Source organism: Magnolia sinica, chromosome 18 (genome assembly GCF_029962835.1).
Source record: "Magnolia sinica isolate HGM2019 chromosome 18, MsV1, whole genome shotgun sequence".
NCBI lineage: Eukaryota > Viridiplantae > Streptophyta > Magnoliopsida > Magnoliales > Magnoliaceae > Magnolia > Magnolia sinica.
Window position 1 is genome coordinate 21,931,962 of NC_080590.1, and position 20,080 is coordinate 21,952,041.

The window sequence follows — 20,080 nt, forward strand, 5'->3', positions numbered from 1 at the left end:
CCACGAAGCCAAAGTGACTAAAGTGCCAGGGCATGTATCTATCTCGAGAGCACAAAGCCTAATGACAGGTAAGCAACTATCCTAATGAAGAGATAAGCCCCCGAACTTAACTAACTCGATAGGGGATGAGCCATCTCACCAGGAACATATATAATAGGCAAAGGACTGTCAAGGTAAGGAGCTCGAGATCGAAGCTTCCCCGCATTTTAAGCTAACCCGATCGACCACCGCCCATGTGGTATGAGTTATTTGGAGGGAATTATACCCCAGACTCAAAAAAGGAGGGCCCGACCTAATCTTGTCCGAAGATCACGGCAGTTGAGGCGGGCTCGACAACAATTTTGGGAGTATTTTCTTATCTAAATAAAGACTCTTTAGCGTAACCTATTAAGACATGGCGGTTTCAGAACCGCCCATGGGCCCAATAAATATAGCCACCTTAAACGAGAGGATATAAGATAACAAACTCTACCTCAAGTATTTGATTTAGATCTCCTCATCTAACTTAGTCACTAGAGGGCTCACGGTCATTATTGGCTCCCCTCGTTATCCACATCTTCTAGTTTCCATGTCGGTCTATCGGTGGGTGATCCACCACAATCAATCATATCGTTCACTAGATTCTGAAGAAAATAATTAGGATTTTATTGCACAATCTTTCACTTATTTTAATGCATGTGGTCTATTTTCTTTTTATGTTCTCTCTGTTGTTGATGTCTTAAATATGTAAACAATAGCGTTTGTCTGATGCTATTGATAGACCTCCCGATGCCATCGAACAGTGGTTAATGCCTTCCAAAAAATCTAAAATATTTATATTTTATTGTTGGAACGTTTTGGTGTTTAAGTCGATGCCATTGAACGTGTTCGATGCTATTAAAGTCTCATCGAAAATACCATCGAGCACGCGTAGAATTGCATAAGTGTGAGATTTGTTTCTTATTCCGATTATTATACTATATGATACTATATATATTACCTGTAATTGAAATTTATGTAGCAAGAGAGGTGTTTTAAGCTTTCTAAATTCGTTTTTAGGATTTCAAGAGCATAACTTGACTTGTTTGGAAGATTTTATGCTTATATGAATTAATAACTCTATCTCTTATAATTTTCTTCTTTTATAATGCATTATTATTCCTTTGTACCCTGATTTTCATCCGCAAGAGTGTTTTTATACATAGAGTTCAATTTATTTGTGTTTGAACTTGATTGTACTGTTAAAGTACTTTATTCATTTCATATACTTACACGGTTCTCCGATGCACTCTCCCTTTCATTTCCTTGTCAATTTACCTGCTCTTCTTTATGGGGTCACAGGTAAGTACCCCTAGTACAGTACAAAACAATTACTTTTCAATGCTCCAAATGCAGCTATGCTATAATGTCAAATGTCCGAATCATCCGTTCAGTCGTAGTTTCTTACATGTGTGGTGTCTGGGTAGTGATTAGAACTCAAAACAGAGGCGACCCCGATGATCGAACCATCTTTGCATGTGAGCCCCAGTGGGTTGACACCAAAGAGAATTACTTCGATACATAAACAGAGTGCGATGAATGATGTGCACCATGTTGGAAATCACTCAGAAATTGTTAGCATATCATGTACGTAATTCAAGATAAACCGTCCAAATGATGGGAACCAGTTTAGATTTTATCATCGACGTATCAGATTCCACGATTTTTGTTGGATGGTTACGAATGAAAAATACCTAATGGTCTTATTTCAAAAAAACAAGTGTCAGTGAAAAAAAACTAGGATTATTTATCCAACATGTTTCCATAATTAGTCAGTTTAATTTGGGTTAACAAATGACACGTGTACCATTAAGTGTCTGCGTATCAAACGTCATAGGCAGCCGGAGTATCAAATAACTCCCCGACACCAAATTAGACCCGGTGAAAGTATCCAATGTGGATTAACACTTCAAGTATCCGATGTGAAACACTTCATTTCCTCGGACATTATGTACTCATCCATACACGTGGCAAACGTGCGAGATCTGAACAGTCGTTCCTCTGAAAGATCCACCGTCGCTGGGCCATAGCATAACACAATATCCTCCAAACCACTAAGAGAACTTTAATTAAAGAATCACAAACGTATCTAAAAAATAAAAAAATGAAAACACAAAACTGATGCTCCACATTTCATTGGTACACGTGTGGAAACTTAGATGGGCCACACAAGATAAACGTTTTAGATCTGGTACACGTGTGGAAGCTTACATTTTACCACAAACGTGCCATTATTATTATTATATGCTAGTGGGAATTGGTTAAACGGGTACAGACCCGAGCATCCGTATACACCTTACCCGACCGACAATAGTAGCCTTTATTAGGAGCGCAATGGAGGTCCTCTGAGCATATACACAATCCTTCTAGTGCACATCCCTCCTTGATTATGCTCGCTCGACCGTTGATTCCAAGAACTTGATCCGTCCACTCGCTAGAGAAAAGGCCCAGTGGATCGTACGTCTGTTTCACCTTCAAGAATTCACCGATCTTACCGTACTTGTTGATCACGCCGTCGAACGCAAGGTTGCGATTCTTTCCCCAATGTGGTAGCCCTCCGTACTTGAAAAGCGCCATCTGCTCCACTTCTTCCAAGATGTCTTCATGGAGCCTAGGGGCTGTAGGGTCCTTGCTTCTGTAGTAGCTGATGTCGAAATCCAGACCGTCCTCTTGTTTACCTAAGTAAGCACTTGAGGCCTTAACGTACCGTATCAAGATCCCATTGTAGAGATCTAGACCGCACATCGCATTCGGTACTATGTCCCTTAGCTTTTGTACGTCCTGGATGAAGTTTTGAACTTTGGACAATCCAATGGTAATTGTTGTTTGATGAAAGAACTCCCCTTTGATTCTTGGGTCCCAAGGGCATACAGTGAGGCAGGCGTCTTCTAGGCTATCTAGGCAGCCCCCAGACGATTGTAGATTGTTATGGTACCCGACGACCGGATAGCCTTTAAATAAGATCCCATCATTCATCAAACCGTAACCGTCCATCATGAGTGCGGACACAATTACCTTCGAATCAGTACACTTCCCGCCGGGGTTGTTGGTAGCTTCATGGCCTTCCTCTTAAAGATCATAAAAAACAATATGAGTAGGTGTGAAATGCTGAAACAGTAGGAGGAAAAAACTAACGAATGATTGTTTTCACACGTGCCAATGTGGCACATCTATGTGACTTAGGGTTGTTTATCAGGTGGGACCCATTGAGAACATGCATGTCCTATTAATAAGGTTGATCCAGTCATAAATGGGGCACATGTTAATGAGAGAAATGGATGGATGATAGGAAAGAAAGAAAGAAAAAAAAAGACACCATCATTATCATATATCATCATTTTAGCCTCTCTCTGTAATTTGATGTGGCCACTTGATAAATGGCCCTGATCTCATGCACACGTTTTGCCTTATCCACACTAGCAATATTTCTTTTTGAATTGCATTGGCCTGATAACACATAGTGACCACGAGAATGTGCATGAGATCTCCGCCGTTCGTCAGGAGCGCTGTCTCATGTTCACCTTGGAAACGGTCGGTCAGAAACTCAGGTAGGCAAGAGTTCGGATGCACTGTTGTTTATATATACGCAGGAGACCCATGACTCTTGTCACTAGGACGAAGGTACACTAGAAAAAATAAAGCTATTTTGAAACTCAGGTGGACCATACTTAGATGTTTTAAGCATATCTTACACTGTTTCCTATGGGGAGGCCCACCTAAGTATTGGATTAGTGTGATGTTCTGACGAAAAGTCTAACATGAAGTAATCAACCTGATTGACGGAGTGGATCACATCTACGTTAAGTCCTCCATCGAAGTCAGCGGATAGTCAGCCTCCATGCACATACTGACAATTCTCGTTCCCGAAAAATTCTGGTCTCAGCAATTTCTTGGGAGATTTTTAAATTTTGAGTTTTATCTCGGGATACAACCAGGAAAATCTCACTAAAATGAAAATTAGATTTATTTATTTATTATAAATTAACAAATGCATCTCTAAAATTTTAATAAAAATTTATAAAATGAGTTCTTTAAAATTTATCACCAATATAAGGATTCATATATATATATATATATATATATATATATAAATCGTGAAAATTTCTAAGCTGACAATAATTTGAAAACATCACGCTATTACCATTCATCTGATTTCTCGCGATAAAATCAGGAGTTTTTCAAAATCACAGCCATATTCAAGAGACTGTCACGCAAGCAATTTCGTTTCTTAATGTGGATGATGAAACTCCTTTCTTACCTGTCGACCTAACTATCGCTAATGTAAGTGCAGAAGTCGAGCGGAATCCGATGAAGTTGTTACGACCGTTCCCTGACACGTTGGATGAGATCCGATCGTCCATTCGGTAGACCACCTTACGTTGACTGGGGTACCATGTCATATCTGCAAACTCATGTTCATTCCCAAACCCAACAGCCTTATTTCCCAAGTCAGAGTCACTGGTCCCCATATTAGTAATGGACCGTTTAAAAAGTGGTTGCAATTTAAGAGTCACCTACAAATAGAAACCATATTTCCAATCATTCATTTTCCTATCTAAACCCATAGACCAAATTAAAAATAAAAATAAAAAAATCATTTTAGACGGCACACATAGACCACATATTACCTGTGAGATGACCCCAAGGACCCCAAGTGACACCTTAACTGCATCCATGTCTGGGTGGCCCACCATGACCAATCTGACCTTTGCGTAGCCCTCAGCCAATGAGGCTGCTGGAGTGACTATCCTCAATCCAACAACATGGTCATGAACGGAGCTTCCCACACCCCATAACGAGCTACCGTGTGCACCCGTAGCCAGTAGGCCACCGATCGTCAAGCCCCACCAATAAGGTGTATAAGGAAGTGCTAGCCCGGCCTTAGCCGCCCCATCGATTACCTCTCTAAGAGTAACGCCGCTTTCTACTGTCATCGTCATTGCTGTCGCATCCACACCGAGAATGCGGTTGAGGAATCTGGTACTTATAAGTAGTCCGTCATCGCCTCCAGGACAAACCAACTTCGGTATACTATGCGAGTAGCGAGTGGCTACCTTCATTTTCCTCTTCCTCATCGTCGCCTTCGCTACTGCTGCCGTAAGCTCGGCTTCGTTGGTGGGGTAGACTACTTCGCCTGCACGGCATATGGACCGATCAGGAAATGCGCCATATGAATTGGTGATGGTGCAATTCGTCGTCGATGATGAACATTGGATCGGCTCTTCTGGTGGGCTGCACCGTACCATACACACCAACAGAATAAAGAACAGACCCTTTAGATGTGCCATATCTAGTATTATGAATGGACACTAATGCATTGTATTTGTATATATAAGATAAATGCAGGTGTAGGGAGAATGGGAAAGAAATAAATGCTGGTTTTATGAGCCACGAGTGTAGGATGGCAATGATACAAGGTTTGGATATTGGGTAGCAAATGACCAGAGAAAGAGAAAGAGTGTTTCGTTTAAAACTACAGCTTTGGGACTTGGGTTTGGTTCATGGATTGTAATGATGGAATAATGGCCCACCTAAGAAAAAAGAGAAATGCTACAGTCATCTCTCGGAGCATTATAAGTTATGGTGCTCCTAGTTGTATTGGTGGTTCATTTGAAGAGTCCATTCGATTGATCGGAACTGTCCATTAAGTCTAGAAAATATTTTTTAAGTTATTGTATAAAAGTTATACTGATTTAATAATCTTATCTGTCTTTGATTTGGACTTATATTTTCTACGGCCATTTATTTTTGAAGCAGGGATGAGATGATTACAATGGCCTAATAAAAGTGAATACTTATAATCATTAGCAATCGATGATTGCCTAACAAATAGATGGATTAAATTGTTTATTGGACTTATTTTGTGAAAATTATTTGGACCGTTCATATTAAAAACCATTTATCAAATAATTCATATTTTCAGATTGGTGGTGTTTGTATGGTAGCCCATGAAATGTTCTGTGAACCTAATAAACGGTCTAGATCGATGGATTGGTCTGTCTAAGTGTCCCAGTGGAACTAGGAGCACCATAACTTAGTGTACTAGAGAGCACTGGAGCATCTCTCAGAAAAAGAAGAAAAGCCGAAGAAAGAAAGAAAAAGACCCGTTCCATTGATGAGGAATGGATGGGACCTACATGGACATATGGACGGATGATATAGACCGTCCATCTAACGGGCCCTTTAGTGGATCTGTAGCAGGATAAATATTGCATGGTTTGGCAATCTCATCCATCTGCTTAACAGCTTTGGAATGGACGGTGATGGCCAAGAATGGTCACCTGTCCGTATTAATCTTGAAGAATTTGGTGGGTGGGATTAGCTCATATGTTTTCAACTGCCCCAAAAATAATGAGACTCACCAGGAAACCGTTTGGAGTTATCTTCCCATGCGGCCATGCCATCATTAAAGAAGCCACGATCCTCCGACGCGACGAAGACAGACGCGCATTAGCCGCCACCTTGGGTCGATCCAGGTTGGCGCGACCCTGGCCATGGGGCCCGCCTCGATGTGTGCGTTTCATATCCACGCCGTCCATCCGCTTTTCCATATCATATTATGGCATGGTTCAAAAATTTAAGCAGATTCGACTCTCAGATGGAATACACCACAGGGAACAGTGGTCATTGAACGCCCACCGTTAAAAACTTCAGAGTGTCCACAATAACGTTTATTTACCATCCAATCTGTTGATAAGGTTACACGGAACTGGATGAAGGGAAAACAGAAATAGAATCATGATCCAAAACTTTTGTGGCCTCATAAAGCTTTTAATGGTAGGAATTCAATTCCTACTAGGCTATCTTTTTCGAACATGCCCTAGGAAAAGCTGGGAAAACGAATGAACGGCTTGCATATGCAACGCACACATCGAGTTGGACCCACGGTCCGGGTCGCACCCACCTGGCTCAAAACTTTGGTCGCACCCAAATGAGCTGAAAAAACGGATGAACGGTACTGAGATACTCCGTACTCAATCCGCTTCCCAATCCGCGTCCCGACGACAAAGAAATCGGTTTGCGTACTACTGAGTACGTTCTCATCGTACTGAGTAAACTCAGTTGGGCCCACCATGAATATATGTTGTTTATCCACACCGTTCATCCGTTTTTTCAGCTCATTTAAGGGATTGAGCCCGAAGTGAAAGCATATCCAAATCTCAAGTGGATCATACCACAAAAACAGTGGGAATAATGATTTCTACCGTTGAAATTTTTCTTAGCCCCACGCTGATGTTTATTTGTCATTCTAACCTTTCAATAAGATCATAAAGATATGGATGAAGGGAAAAAACAAATATAAGATTGATCCAAAAATTCTATGACCCCCAGGAAATTTTAAATAGTATACTTCAGTTCATATTATTTCTTTTGGTGTGGTCCATTTAAGATTTTATTATATTTCATTTTTGATCTTATACGATAAACTTATCTGATAAAATGGATGGACAGAGTAGATTAAACAAAAAAAATCTTTGTGAACATCACAGAGTTTACTCAGTGCGCGTAGTACGCAATCCGCTTCCCACGACGAACCTCCTCCGTACGGATCTGGTAATTTTGTAATGGCTAGTTTTTCTGTACTATAGTAACTTAGTAAGCGTGCGCGTAGAAATTGAATACGTGGCATAAAGGTGACTCAATGAAACCGTTCAAATCATGAAAATTACTGTGGATATTTCCTAGGCCCTGGATACCATTGATCTAATGATTCTATCCTCTTGATTAGTAGCCATTTGTATGATGAATTTATCTGTTGGCTTTTCATTTTAAAGCATCCATAGGTGTCCATTAATTGGTTACTTAGGGTGAAGTTTTATTTATATACTATTTATTATCTAACTACATTTTTACACAATTTGAACGGTTTGATCATAGTATTGCATATGCCACGTTTAAAATCTCAGAGTGCTTGTGTATGATCCATCGTAGTCTGCCAGAGTATCAAACTTTTACACTCTGGTAATCACGGTTGAAACACCTTTTACCTTTCTCAGAAACGAAATTATTACCTTAACCAGTTCGTTTTGCCTCGGGCGCCTCATGTTTTCAGAAGATGTCGCCCCCCATTTGGGTCTACATGCTGATTAGGAAAATGATAGGAACCGTCCATTATTTATTTTAAAAAATTGAACTAAGAGGATGATTTTGAAAATCACTGTCTCTGGATGAATTTACAACATTGGAAAGAAATTTTCTAGCGGATCGAATTTAGCTGTGAAAAACCAATATTTTTTAAATTAAAGAGGCAATATTAAAAATAAATATTCTTTTTAATATTAAAGAGAATATGAACAGTTCAGATCATCGATAAATTTCACCATGAGGACCCCAGTGGGTGGCGACGAACGCCGATTCTGAGTCGCAACGGAGGCAAAAAGAACCCCGTTGGAGGAAAACAAGAAGAGAAATTTGCGACTGTGGATCCCACCTTTTATCCAATGGTTTTTTTTAAACAATACAAACTTAACTTGCGAACTTAGACCTGCTCGTACGGCTGCGAATTTGAAGACGAAAATTCCCCTCGCTTCCTTTCGAAGACGAGCGCTTGCGCCCCTCCAACTGATAATTGTACGAACGGCTCAAAAGAGATCAAAGTTACATGCCCCACAGATATGTATTTATTATATCCACAACGTTCATCCATATTTCAAGATCATTTCGGAGCATTATCCAAAAAAAAAAAAAAAAAATCATATCCAAAGATCAACTGGACCACACCACAAAGAGCAGCGGGAAAATTGATTTTCACTGTTAAAAATTTTGTAGGGCCCACCATAACATTTATTTTCCATCCAATCTATTCATAAGGTCACAAAGGCTTGGATAAAGAGGAAAAATAAATTTCATAATGATCCAAAACTTCCGTAACCTTTAAAGGGGTTTCAATGGTAGATGTTCAATTCCCCACTATCTTTTACAGTGTGGTCCACTTGATAGGTAGATCTGTCTTACTTTTCGTCTCAAGCCTTAATATGAGCTCGCCAAATAGATGGACGGTTTGGATGTAACACAGACCTCATGGCGGTAGTTTGTTTTTTATTTTTTTTTACAAGAAGAACTTTTTCCCCTCACATTTTTCTCTAATACATAATTATGTAAATATGCATATATAAGTATATAAAAATATTTTTCTATCTTTTAATTCATTTCTTTGTCTATTTATTTAACAAGCATATCTCCTAAATTAAAATGAATTACTTAATGTATAACATATGATTTTGGGGTAGGAGAAGCTAATTTAGCCAACCAACCTAGTTATTTTCCAAGATTCCATCAGATTGATGGTTGAAAATCCATTTCATTCACTTCGCGGTCAAAGTAGAAATTGAGCAGGGCAAACTGAAAATTGATCGGGGCAAACTAAAAATTTAGCGGGGCAAACATGAAATTGAGCAGGGTAAACTGAAAATTAAGTGGAGCAAACTATAAATTGAGTGGGGTAAACTGAAATTGGAATTCATGTTAGGCTAGTTCAATTGTATTTCAATTATGTATTAGGGTAGTTCAATTGCATTTCATATTTGCCCCGCTGAATTTCTAGTTTGCCCCGCTCAATTTCATGTTTGCCCTGGTCAATTTCATGTTTACCCCGCTCAATTTCTAGTTTGCCCCCCTGAATTTCTAATTTGCTCCCCTGAATTTCTAATTTACCCCGCTGAATTTCATGTTTGCCTCGCTAAATTTCATGTTTGCTTCGCTGAATTTCTAGTTTATCCCGCTCAATTTTATGTTTGCCCCGCAAGAATTTGAGAGGGGCAAACTAGAATTTGAGCGGGGCAAATTGAAAATTGAACTGGGCAAACTAGAAATTAAGTGGGACAAATGGAAAATTGAGCGAGGCAAACGAAAAATTAAGCGGGGCAAACTAGAAATTAAGCGGGGCAAACTGAAAATTGAGCGGGACAAACTCGAAATTGAGCGGGGCAAACATGAAATTGAGCGGGGCAAATATGAAATTCAGCGGTGCAAACTGAAAATTCAGTGGGCCAAACTTGATATTCAGCGGGGCAACCTAGAAATTGAGCCTGACAAACATGAAATTTAGCGGGGGAATATGAAATTCAACGGGGTAAGGTATTTGGCTTTTAGGGCCTATTTGGATACCCCGAAATAAGTTACTTTATATATCTACAACAGTAGATAAGTAGCTTATTCAAGATAAAAGTAAGCTCGGTTTAAGATCAATTATAAGTAACTTTTTTACTTAAAGTTACTTAATCACTTCAGCTTAAGAAGTAGAAACCAAGATAAGCTACTTAATGCATAGGTAGCTTATATTGAGTTACTTACAATCCAAACTCCCCCTTATCGACACTATTTTTCCAAATTTTATTTCATACAATTAAAAAGTTGGTATCATCGAAATATGAAATTGAGGAAACCCACTTGTCTTATGGTTTGACAGTGAAACATGCTACAATGTTCATCTGCCATGGCTCAAGTATACTACAGCAACTAGCCACTCATGTGCATAAACATGGTATACATTCATGTCAATTAGCTCACTCAGATTAGGGCCCCTATTGTGGATGGAGGATGGCCCTAAAAATAGCCTAAATTTCTTTAAAATTTTTTAAAAAAACTAAAAGCACCCTAAATTTGAAAAAAGTGCTCCTCGATATTATCTATAACTTTTCGATATTATCGACATGTAAACCTCGATATATCGACTCATTGTCGATAATATTGAACCAATACAATCCCCTATACGAAACATTTTGCCGTCAATATTATCGATATATGGTCGATTATATCAATGGTAAGTCATCAATAATATCGAGTCTGGATCGATAGTATCGATAACTAATGATTTATGTCCATTGAGGTAGATAGAAAAACTCGTATCGACATATATCGACGACCCTTTGATAATATCAAACTCAATATATCTCGATACATCGACTAATGATCAATAATATCGACTTTGCCTGTAAACTATCTAGCAATCAACACTGAAAATTGCATAATTTATCGATATATCGAGAGTATCTCGATCATATCGAGATTCAATCTTCGATATATCGAGCATTGCTCGATAATATCGACTTTGCCTTCGAAATGTCTAGCAGCCAATAATTTCATGTTTCCCCCGTTGAATTTCTAGTTTGCCCCGCTCAATTTCATGTTTGCCCTGCTTAATTTCATGTGTTGTCACGTTGAATTTCTAGTTTGCCCTGTTGAATTTCATGTTTGCCCCGCTGAATTTGCTGTTTCCCCAGCTTAATTTCATGCTTGCCCCGCTGAATTTCATGTTTCCCCCGCTGAATTTCATGTTTCCCCCCCTCAATTTTCAGTTTGCCCCGCTGAATTACGTGTTTGCCCCGCTCAATTTCTAGTTTGCCTCGCTCAATTTCATGTTTGCCCTACTGATTTTTTTGTTTACCACACTCAATTCCATGTTTGCCCCGTTGATTTTCTACTTAGCCCCTCTCAATTTCACATTTGCCCCGCTGAAATTCATGTTTGCCCTATTGAAATTCAAGCTTCCCCCGCGGAATTTCATATTTCTCCCGCTGAATTTCTAGTTTGCCCCACTCAATTCTATGTTTGCTCCCCTGATTTTCTAGTTTGCCCCTCTCAATTTCATGTTTGCTCCACTCAATTGACCGTGAAGTGAAGTAGAATCATCGAGATTGACCGTGAAATGCATGGAATTTATCGTGAAGTAAATGAAATGAATAAAATTGACCGCGAACTGATTAAAATTGACCGCGACGTGCATGAAATGGATTTTCAACCATCGACTTGATGAAATCTTGGAAAATAAATAGGTTGGTTGGTTAAAGTAGCTTCTCCTACCCCAAAATCATATAGGGTACATGAAGTAACTAATTTTGGTTTAGAAGATATTCTTGTTAAATGAATAAAGAAAGAAATGAAAAAAAGAGAGATTTTTTTTATGCTTATATATATGTATTAGAGAAAAATGTAGGTAGAATAAAGTTATCTATGTATAAATAAATAAATAAAAGTGCACAGGTGAATGCGGGGCCCACCAAAATCATAAACATTGAGTGTGAGGCCCATTCAAAATCTCTGGCCATACGTTGAAGTCTAAGTTGGTATGTTAAGTTTGTCTTGCTTCGTAAAAACCACTGGATAAAAGGTGGCCCCAACTCAAATTCTAGTTTGCCCCGATCAATTTTCAGTTTGCCCCGCTCAATTTCTAGTTCGCCCCACTGAATTTCATGTGTTGCCCCACTGAATTTTTAGTTTGCCCCACTCAATTTTCGGTTTGCCCCGCTCAATTTCTAGTTTGCCCCGTTGAAATTCATGTTTGCCCTACTTAATTTCTAGTTTGCTCCACTGAATTTTATATTTCCCCCACTGAATTTCATGTTTGCCCCTCTCAATTTCATATTTGCCTTATTAAATTTAATTTTTGCCCCACTCAATTTCTAGTTTATCCCGCTGAATTTCATGTTTGCCTGACTTAATTTTTAGTTTGCCCTACTCAATTTCATATTTGTCCCGCTCAATTTCTAGTTTGACCGCGAAGTGATTGAAATTGACCGTGAAGTGAATGAAATGGATTTTCGACCATCGACTTGATGAAATCTTAAAAAATAACTAGGTTGGTTGGCTAAATTAGTTTCTCCTGCCCCAAAATCATATGTTGTATGTTAAGTAATTCATTTTAGTTTAGGAGATATGCTTGTTAAATAAATAGACAAAGATATGAATTAAAAGATAGAAAAATATTTTTATATACTTATATACAAATATTTACATAATTATATATTAGAGAAAAATGTAAGTTGGTTTTTTTACTAAGAGTGTGCTTTTGTGGGTCCCATCATGAAATCTGTGTTATACCTAAACCATTCATCTATTTGGCGAGCTCATATTAAGACTTGAGATGAAAAATAAGACAGATCTAACTATCAAGTGGACCACACTGTAAAAGGTAGTGGGGAATTGAACGTCGACCATTGAAACCCTTTTAGGGGTTATAGAAGTTTTGGATCATTATGAAATTTGTTTTGCCTCTTCATCCAGGCCTTTGTGACCTTATGAATAGATTGGATGGAAAATAAAAAATTTTAATGGTGAAAATCAATTATCCCGTTGCTCTGTGGTGTAGTTCAGTTGATCTTTGGATATGATATTATTTTTTTTTGGTTAATGCTCCAAAATGATCTCGAAATACGAATGAATACCGTGGATATAATAAATACATAGCTGTGGGGCCACGTAACTTTGATCTCTTTGGAGCCGTTCGTATAATTCCCAGTTGGAGGAGCGCCAGCGCTCGTCTTCGAAAGGGAGGTATTTTCGTCCTATGAGTCGCTCTCCGTACGAGCGGGTTTAAGTTCGCTAGTTAAGTTCATAATGTTTCCAAAAACCATTAAATAAAAGGTAAGGTCCACAGTCACAAATTTCCCAACCAAGAATCTCACGTAACTTCTCCCCTGCAAGTATCAGCGCCCTTGCTTTTCATACACTTAGCAAGTCTGCAAGCGTGTAAGAGATCGGAACCGGTTATCAGGTGGGGCCTATCTTCGATGGGACATAACCTAAAATTCACCAACTCTAACTTTAGCCTTTGATTGAAGGATTTTTAGGAAAAGCGTACGGCCGGCAATTGGCTGGCTACTTTAAAGCCATCTATCTTCTTTCTCCAAAAGTCCTCTCACGTAACGGTTAGGATAATCAGATCAGTGTGATTGTTGAGATGTGGCCCATCCATCGCATATCCTTCCCGATTATTGATTCCGATCTCGTACACTTTCCGCCAGGGTGCGGCATGGATATCGACATGACGAATGTACCCTTTGAAAACGGGTGCGGATTGGTACTACGGAAGCGGATTGCGTACCGATTAACTCAGTAGGCGAGACGTACTGAGTGAATTCTGCGGGGCCACTGCGATTTATGTATTTTATGGATTCAGAATTTTAAGGCTTCAACCCAAAAATGAAGCATATCCAACGGTAAGTGGACCACGGCATATGAAATAGTGTGAATTGAACAACTACTGTTAAATAATTATTGGGGGCCACATAAGTTTTAGATTAAGCTTTGTGTTTACCATTCATCCATGTCTACCTGGTCTTACATACAGGTTGGATGACAAATAAAAATCAATGTAGTCTTAAGAAAATTTAAACTGTAAGCTTAAATATGAAAGAAGGATGGACAGTTTTGATAAATAAAATACAGTGGTGGCCTAATAGAGTTTACTCGATATAATAAAGCTTAGTGAGTAACTAGTAGGCAATTCGGTTCGTGTACTACCCCATGGAAGCAAATTGCCTACTGATTAAGTGTACTGAACAATCTATATGAGGTTCCCAGAATATATGTATTTTATTCCCTCCGTCCATCTATTTTATCAGAATATGTTAGTGCTCGAGTCAAAAAATGAAGTATATTTAAAGCTTAAATGAACCACACCACATAAAATAATGTGAATTGAACTGTTGAAATTTCTTGAGGGCAACCGAAGTTTTGGATCAGTTGAATGACAAGTACACGTCACTGTAGGGCTCAAAAAGTTTTAATGGTAGAAATCATTATTTTTATTGTTTCATGTGATACCATCCACTTGAAATTTGGATATGTTTAAATTTTGTGATCAACTCCTTAATTGAATTGAAAAAATAGATGGGCAGTGTAGATAAATCACATACCTTCACCCTGGGCTCAACTCAGTTTACTCAGCGTGTAAGAGCATACTAAATAACCCAGCACGCTGTCTGATTTTCTGCCGGACTCGACCTAGCTAGAGATGGACGGTCCTTTCCTGGGCACTATGTATCTACCTACCGTGCTATGTATCTTCTATCCAAGCTGTCCATCTATTTTGAATGATTATTTTAATGCATTATTTCAAAAAGGAAGTGGATTGAAGACTCAAGTGGACCACAACAGAGGAAGCAGTGTTGATAATGACCACACCATTGAGCTGTCCTAGGGTCCATTATGATATCTATTTGTCATCCAAACTGTTCATAAGGTCACGATAAATCTTGATGAAAGGAAAACAATCTAAAAATTTTGTGAACCCTAAGAGGTTTTGGGCATTAGGCATTCAATCATTACTGTTTCTTTTGGTGTGGGCCACTTGATTATTCAATCTGCTTTATTTTTGGCATCGTTATCTAAAATGATTTGTTGAAATGAATGCACCGTGTAGATAAAACACATACATGGAGTTGCGCCCACAGAGACCCAGACAGGACCGTCCGTTTCTAGCTATGTCATGGAGGGGTAGTACCCAATCCGTACCCGGTGGGGCTCACCATGGCTCTACCATGATCCAAGAGCCCCCGCTTGGAATTTGTCGATCACGTGATCTCCATTCCGAGAGATAACTGTGATGTCTCAAAAAGCCGAAGAGCATAGTAAAGGAAAGCACGTGCGTACGTCGCGTCAGTGCCTGCCGGGCTCACTTTCTCTAATGCGGTAGAAATCTATTAATCAGCATAAAATCCACTCCGTCCATCATATGCATTCCTTTTTTAGCCCTATTCCCAAGAATCACGCGGATCCAACACTCGGTCCGCCCCCATAAAATTAGGACACGGATTGGGTACTACCTGCTGCTCCCAAGCTAGGAACGGACAGGGTCTCTGATGGGCCGCCATGATGTATGGGTTTTATCCACACCGTCCATCTATTTTTCAATATCATTTTAGGGTACAACTCCAAAAATTAGATAGTTCTAAGCTTCAAGTGGGCCACATAGTTGGGATTAAATACCTACCGTTGAAAAACTTTTGAGGGCTACAGAAGTTTTGAATCAAGCTGATATTTGTATTTTCTATACGTTCAGGTCCAAGTGATCTTATGAACAGGTTAGATGACAATTAACCATCACGGTGGGTCCTAAACTGATATGGAAAAATGAACGAACAATGTTGAATAAAACTCACACAATGCTTGGGGTGGGCCAGGTAGTACTCAATACCCGTTCATAAAATTACACATGAAAACCTCTCAATTCATGTGGTATGGCCCACTTTAATTTGTTAATACCGTGATTTTGGGGGTAATTTTTCCATTACGACAGCACATTAGGTGAACTGATTGGACGGCATATAAAAAACACCGGCAGACTTACTTTTAATCCTAACCTTTTCAGTAGGGCATGACCTACTTGATTTCTGAATAGACACGAATTTTGGGTTCCAAAGTGAACATGGGACAGATTACCTAATGAACGGGGTGGATCTCATGAAAGTTCATCCCACGTGGCTGTCAGTGTGTGAGGTACCCCAATCACTTTTAACACGTGGATTGAAGACAAATGCAAAGTGGAGCACTTTTCAAGGTAGTAATGGATTGCACGTGGAAATGTGGCAGGGTTTTGGGGAGATCAATCAGTATGTGGCCATCATCAGCATGCGCATGCTCGGGCACAAGTCAACAACCAGATTGGTTTGTCGTGTGATTTGCCGCCGTCGCCCGTTGGGTAGACCAGAGTTCAGTAGGACGCGGATCAGCTACTGACCCACCACTAGCCAATGGTGTGATCTGTAGCCCACCATAACCATGATGTATGTGTTTCATGCCCACCCTTTTTTATTTTTTCAGAACACGGCTCAATGTTAAAAATCTATGGGGCACAGAAGTTTTTGGATCAAGTTGATTTTTTTTTAGAATTTTTCCCTATGGTTGCTTATTTTTAAGGATATAGACCGAAAATATCTTGCTTTTAAACTATTTTTCAAAATCTGCTTATAGTTATCGATGTTAGACATTAAAAGGCTCTTGTTAAGCACTTGCTCTTGCTCCGGTGGTACTCTTAGGGCCCGTTTGGCCGGTCGGATTGGAAGAGATTGGATGGTATTAGAAGGGATTGGAAATTAAATCCCGGGATTGGCCGGGCGTGCCAAACAGGGTCGGTGATCTGATCCCAATCCCATGGATCTTAAGACAATCCACCGACGACACCATCATTACCTTTAAATCCCATCTAATCCGCCCTAATCTGTTCAAATTTGCCTGGGACGTGTTTGGCTCAAGGGATTGGAAGGGATGGGAAGGTTTAATCCCAAGATTGGTCGGGCGTGCCAAACATACTGGATATAGCAATCCAGGGATAGAGCAATCCCATGGATCTCAAGACAATCCACTGACAACACCATTATTACCTGGAAATCCATGCCATCCACCCTACTACCATTCAATCCCTTCCAATCCGCCCGGCCAAACGGGCCCTTAGGAGTAACAACACCTAGAGTTCGAGTACCCACGGGTGGTGAAATCCCACTAAGGCGTGAGTGTGTAGGTGGTGGTGTGTGTGCGTGTTAAAAAAATAAATGTACCTGTACGAATCGGTTTTTGTATTCTGGTATCATCCCAACTGCTCTCACAGTAATGCGCTTGGCAATCTCCCTTTTGTTGAAACCACTGGCTTGCAACCTGACCTTCGATAGTACATGGCACCCACCTTGTTGTTTGTGGGAAATCCACCACATCCATCTGTTTTTACCACTCATTTTATTGAGGTGTATACAAAGCTCAGTGTAGGCCTTGCAATGGCCCTGAGAAGTTTCCACGATAAGGGGTCCAATTCCCACTATTTCTAGTTGTTTCGCCCACTGGAGCTTGGCATCGACCTCCTCTATAAAATGATCCGGAGAAACAGATGGATGGCCTGGATTATCACAAACATGTTGTAACCCCACGAACAGCGAGCGTCTATTCCCCACTGTTTCATGTCGGTTTGGCCCACTTGAGCTTTGGGTTGGACTCGTATTTGGTCCCATGAACTAAAATGACGTGGTTAAACAGATGGGGTGAGTGGACTTGTCACAAACATCATGGTGGGTCCCACCTAAGTTGGGCAACGCTCGCCGTCAGGACTTAAATGTTCATCAAACCTTTTAACGGGGCATTAATTGACATTGATTGCCATGTTAGTCTAACCTAGACCATATGTAAGGCGGCTTTGATGATATTCAGAAATCCACAAAATTCATCTCTTTTTTTTTTAAAGATCATTTTATTTCATAGCCATAAAAATGAGGCAGATCCACTATCATGGTGGGCCCATATGGCCATAGGATTTTTCAACCGTGGGTGTTCCATCCCATTCTTTCCTGTTGTGTGCGTAGTATCAGCCTCATTTCGGGGCCCTTGCCAAAAAATGATATGGAAAAACAGATGGACATAATGGATTTATAACACAAATCCTGCGGCCACACGGATATGTCCGTGACTGGTGTTTAATTCCCACTGTTTCAAGCTCGTCTCACCCACTTGAGCTTTAGATTGGCCTCATTTTTAAGCCCATGCCCTAAAATAAGGTTAGCAGAATGGATGAATGGAGTGGATTTGTCACAAACGTCATGGTGGGTTGCACCTATGGTCGAGTGACCCTCCCCGTCTGTACTAAAATATCCACCAAACCTCCTGCTCACGTTGGTTGCCATTGCCAACCTCACTCCAACAGTACATGGAGTTCACCTTGATTTTGTGTGAGAAATCCACCGGTCCGTTCGTTTTTTTCGAACTCATTTTATTGAATGGACCCAAAAAATGAGACAGCTCTGAAACTCAAAATGGACCTCACGATACCCCAGTATCAGTATGTTTCAACAATGGGTGCTCAATTTCACTATTTCCTGTCATGTAGCCCGCTTGAGCTTTGAATCTGCTGGATATTTTTTTATCCCATTCCCTAAAATGAGCTGGGAAAGCAGATAGACAGAGTGGATTTATCATAAATATCATGTGTCCAGGCAAATGTTTCAATGGTACCCTACTCTTTTGTGTTCGTTTGGCCCACTTGAGCTTTGTAGGCTCTATTTTTCACCCCATTTTCTAAAAGTCAGATGGCGGGGTGGATTTTGTTATTTTTGCACCATGTCCAGGCACCGGCTGAACTTGCATTCCCCTACGATCTACCGTAGTGGCAGAGGAAAAGGCTTAAGGCATATGTAGACGGTAACTGATCAGGTGCGGCCAGCCTCATGCAACACGGTGCGTTTTTTTACCACGGGGACCACTTTGATGTATTTTTCATATATCCACAGCGCTCATCCATTTTATCAGCTCATTCCATATTAACTTAAAAAATGAAGACATTCAAATCTCAAGTCGACCTCATCACACAAAAAACAATGGTGACCGACCAATTTAGAGGTGTACATGAGTTGAACTGAGTCGAGCTTGGCACAACTCAACTCAGCTCAGCCACTAGCTGACCCCAGCTTGAACTTGGCTTAGTCCTTGAGCTTAATTAGCTAGCTCGGCTCAATTCGATCAGTAGATCAGGCCAGTTTGAGTTGAGTTCCAGCTAAGATCGAGCTGAGTTCGCCTATACAACATTTTCATAAACACATGAATTGTACCTTTAAATTCTCACTATATGTAAAATAGTAGTAGCAATTTCATAAGTATTTCATCAAACACCTTATAAGCAACATCAAAAAAAAAAAAAAAAAAAAGATATTTGTTTCATATACATTCCTTCCTTGCCACCAACCGACGTTTAGTTGAGTCATTTCATCAAATACTTAGTGAGCAATCACCAAACTGGTTCGATCTGAGTTCGATTCGAGTTGGGGTTCAACTTGAGTTGAGTTGAGCTCGGGCAAGCTCGAACTCAATTTGAAATTTTTTTGAGCTTAAAAAAACTGCTTGACTTGCTTGAACTCGGTTTCGAACCAAGTTGAATCGAGCCTTTTCGAGTCAAGTCGAGCGAGCTAACCAAGCTAACTCGGTTTGTGTACAGCCCTACTAACCATTAAGAACTTCTTGTGGGGAACAAAAGTTTTAAATCAGGCTACTATTTGTATTTTTCCTTTCATCCTGGTCTTTATAACCTTATAAGAAGGTTGGATGGCAAATACAAATTACAGTTGGCTTTACCATGGGCCTAACTCCATGCAAGACGTTCATGTGTAACTCACGCTTTCTCGTATAATAACATTCAATGAATCGGCTGAGATGGAAAACGGGAGGGCAGTGCCGTCATTTGGCAAGGGTAAAATCGTGAGAAGATTCAAACAGTAATTTCTGAAATAGGTAGGCAGTTTCTCAGAAATAGTTTAATAGCAGTAGGTTTTTGGTCAATAGCTGAAAAGGTAGGCAGCCATAGGGGAAA

At 39.9% G+C, this 20,080-nt stretch overlaps 1 protein-coding gene across 1 annotated transcript; it reads right to left on the reverse strand.

Moving 5' to 3' along the window:
• Positions 1-2,123: 2,123 nt before the first annotated feature.
• Positions 2,124-5,423, reverse strand: LOC131233596 (probable L-gulonolactone oxidase 6). Its single transcript, XM_058230374.1, has 3 exons — positions 4,647-5,423; positions 4,277-4,532; positions 2,124-3,086 (listed from the first exon to the last, which is right to left on the reverse strand). The coding sequence occupies exons 1-3, from the start codon at positions 5,304-5,306 to the stop codon at positions 2,266-2,268; spliced, it is 1,737 nt and encodes a 578-aa protein (XP_058086357.1). The 5' UTR covers positions 5,307-5,423; the 3' UTR covers positions 2,124-2,265.
• Between the last annotated feature and the right edge of the window lie 14,657 nt (positions 5,424-20,080).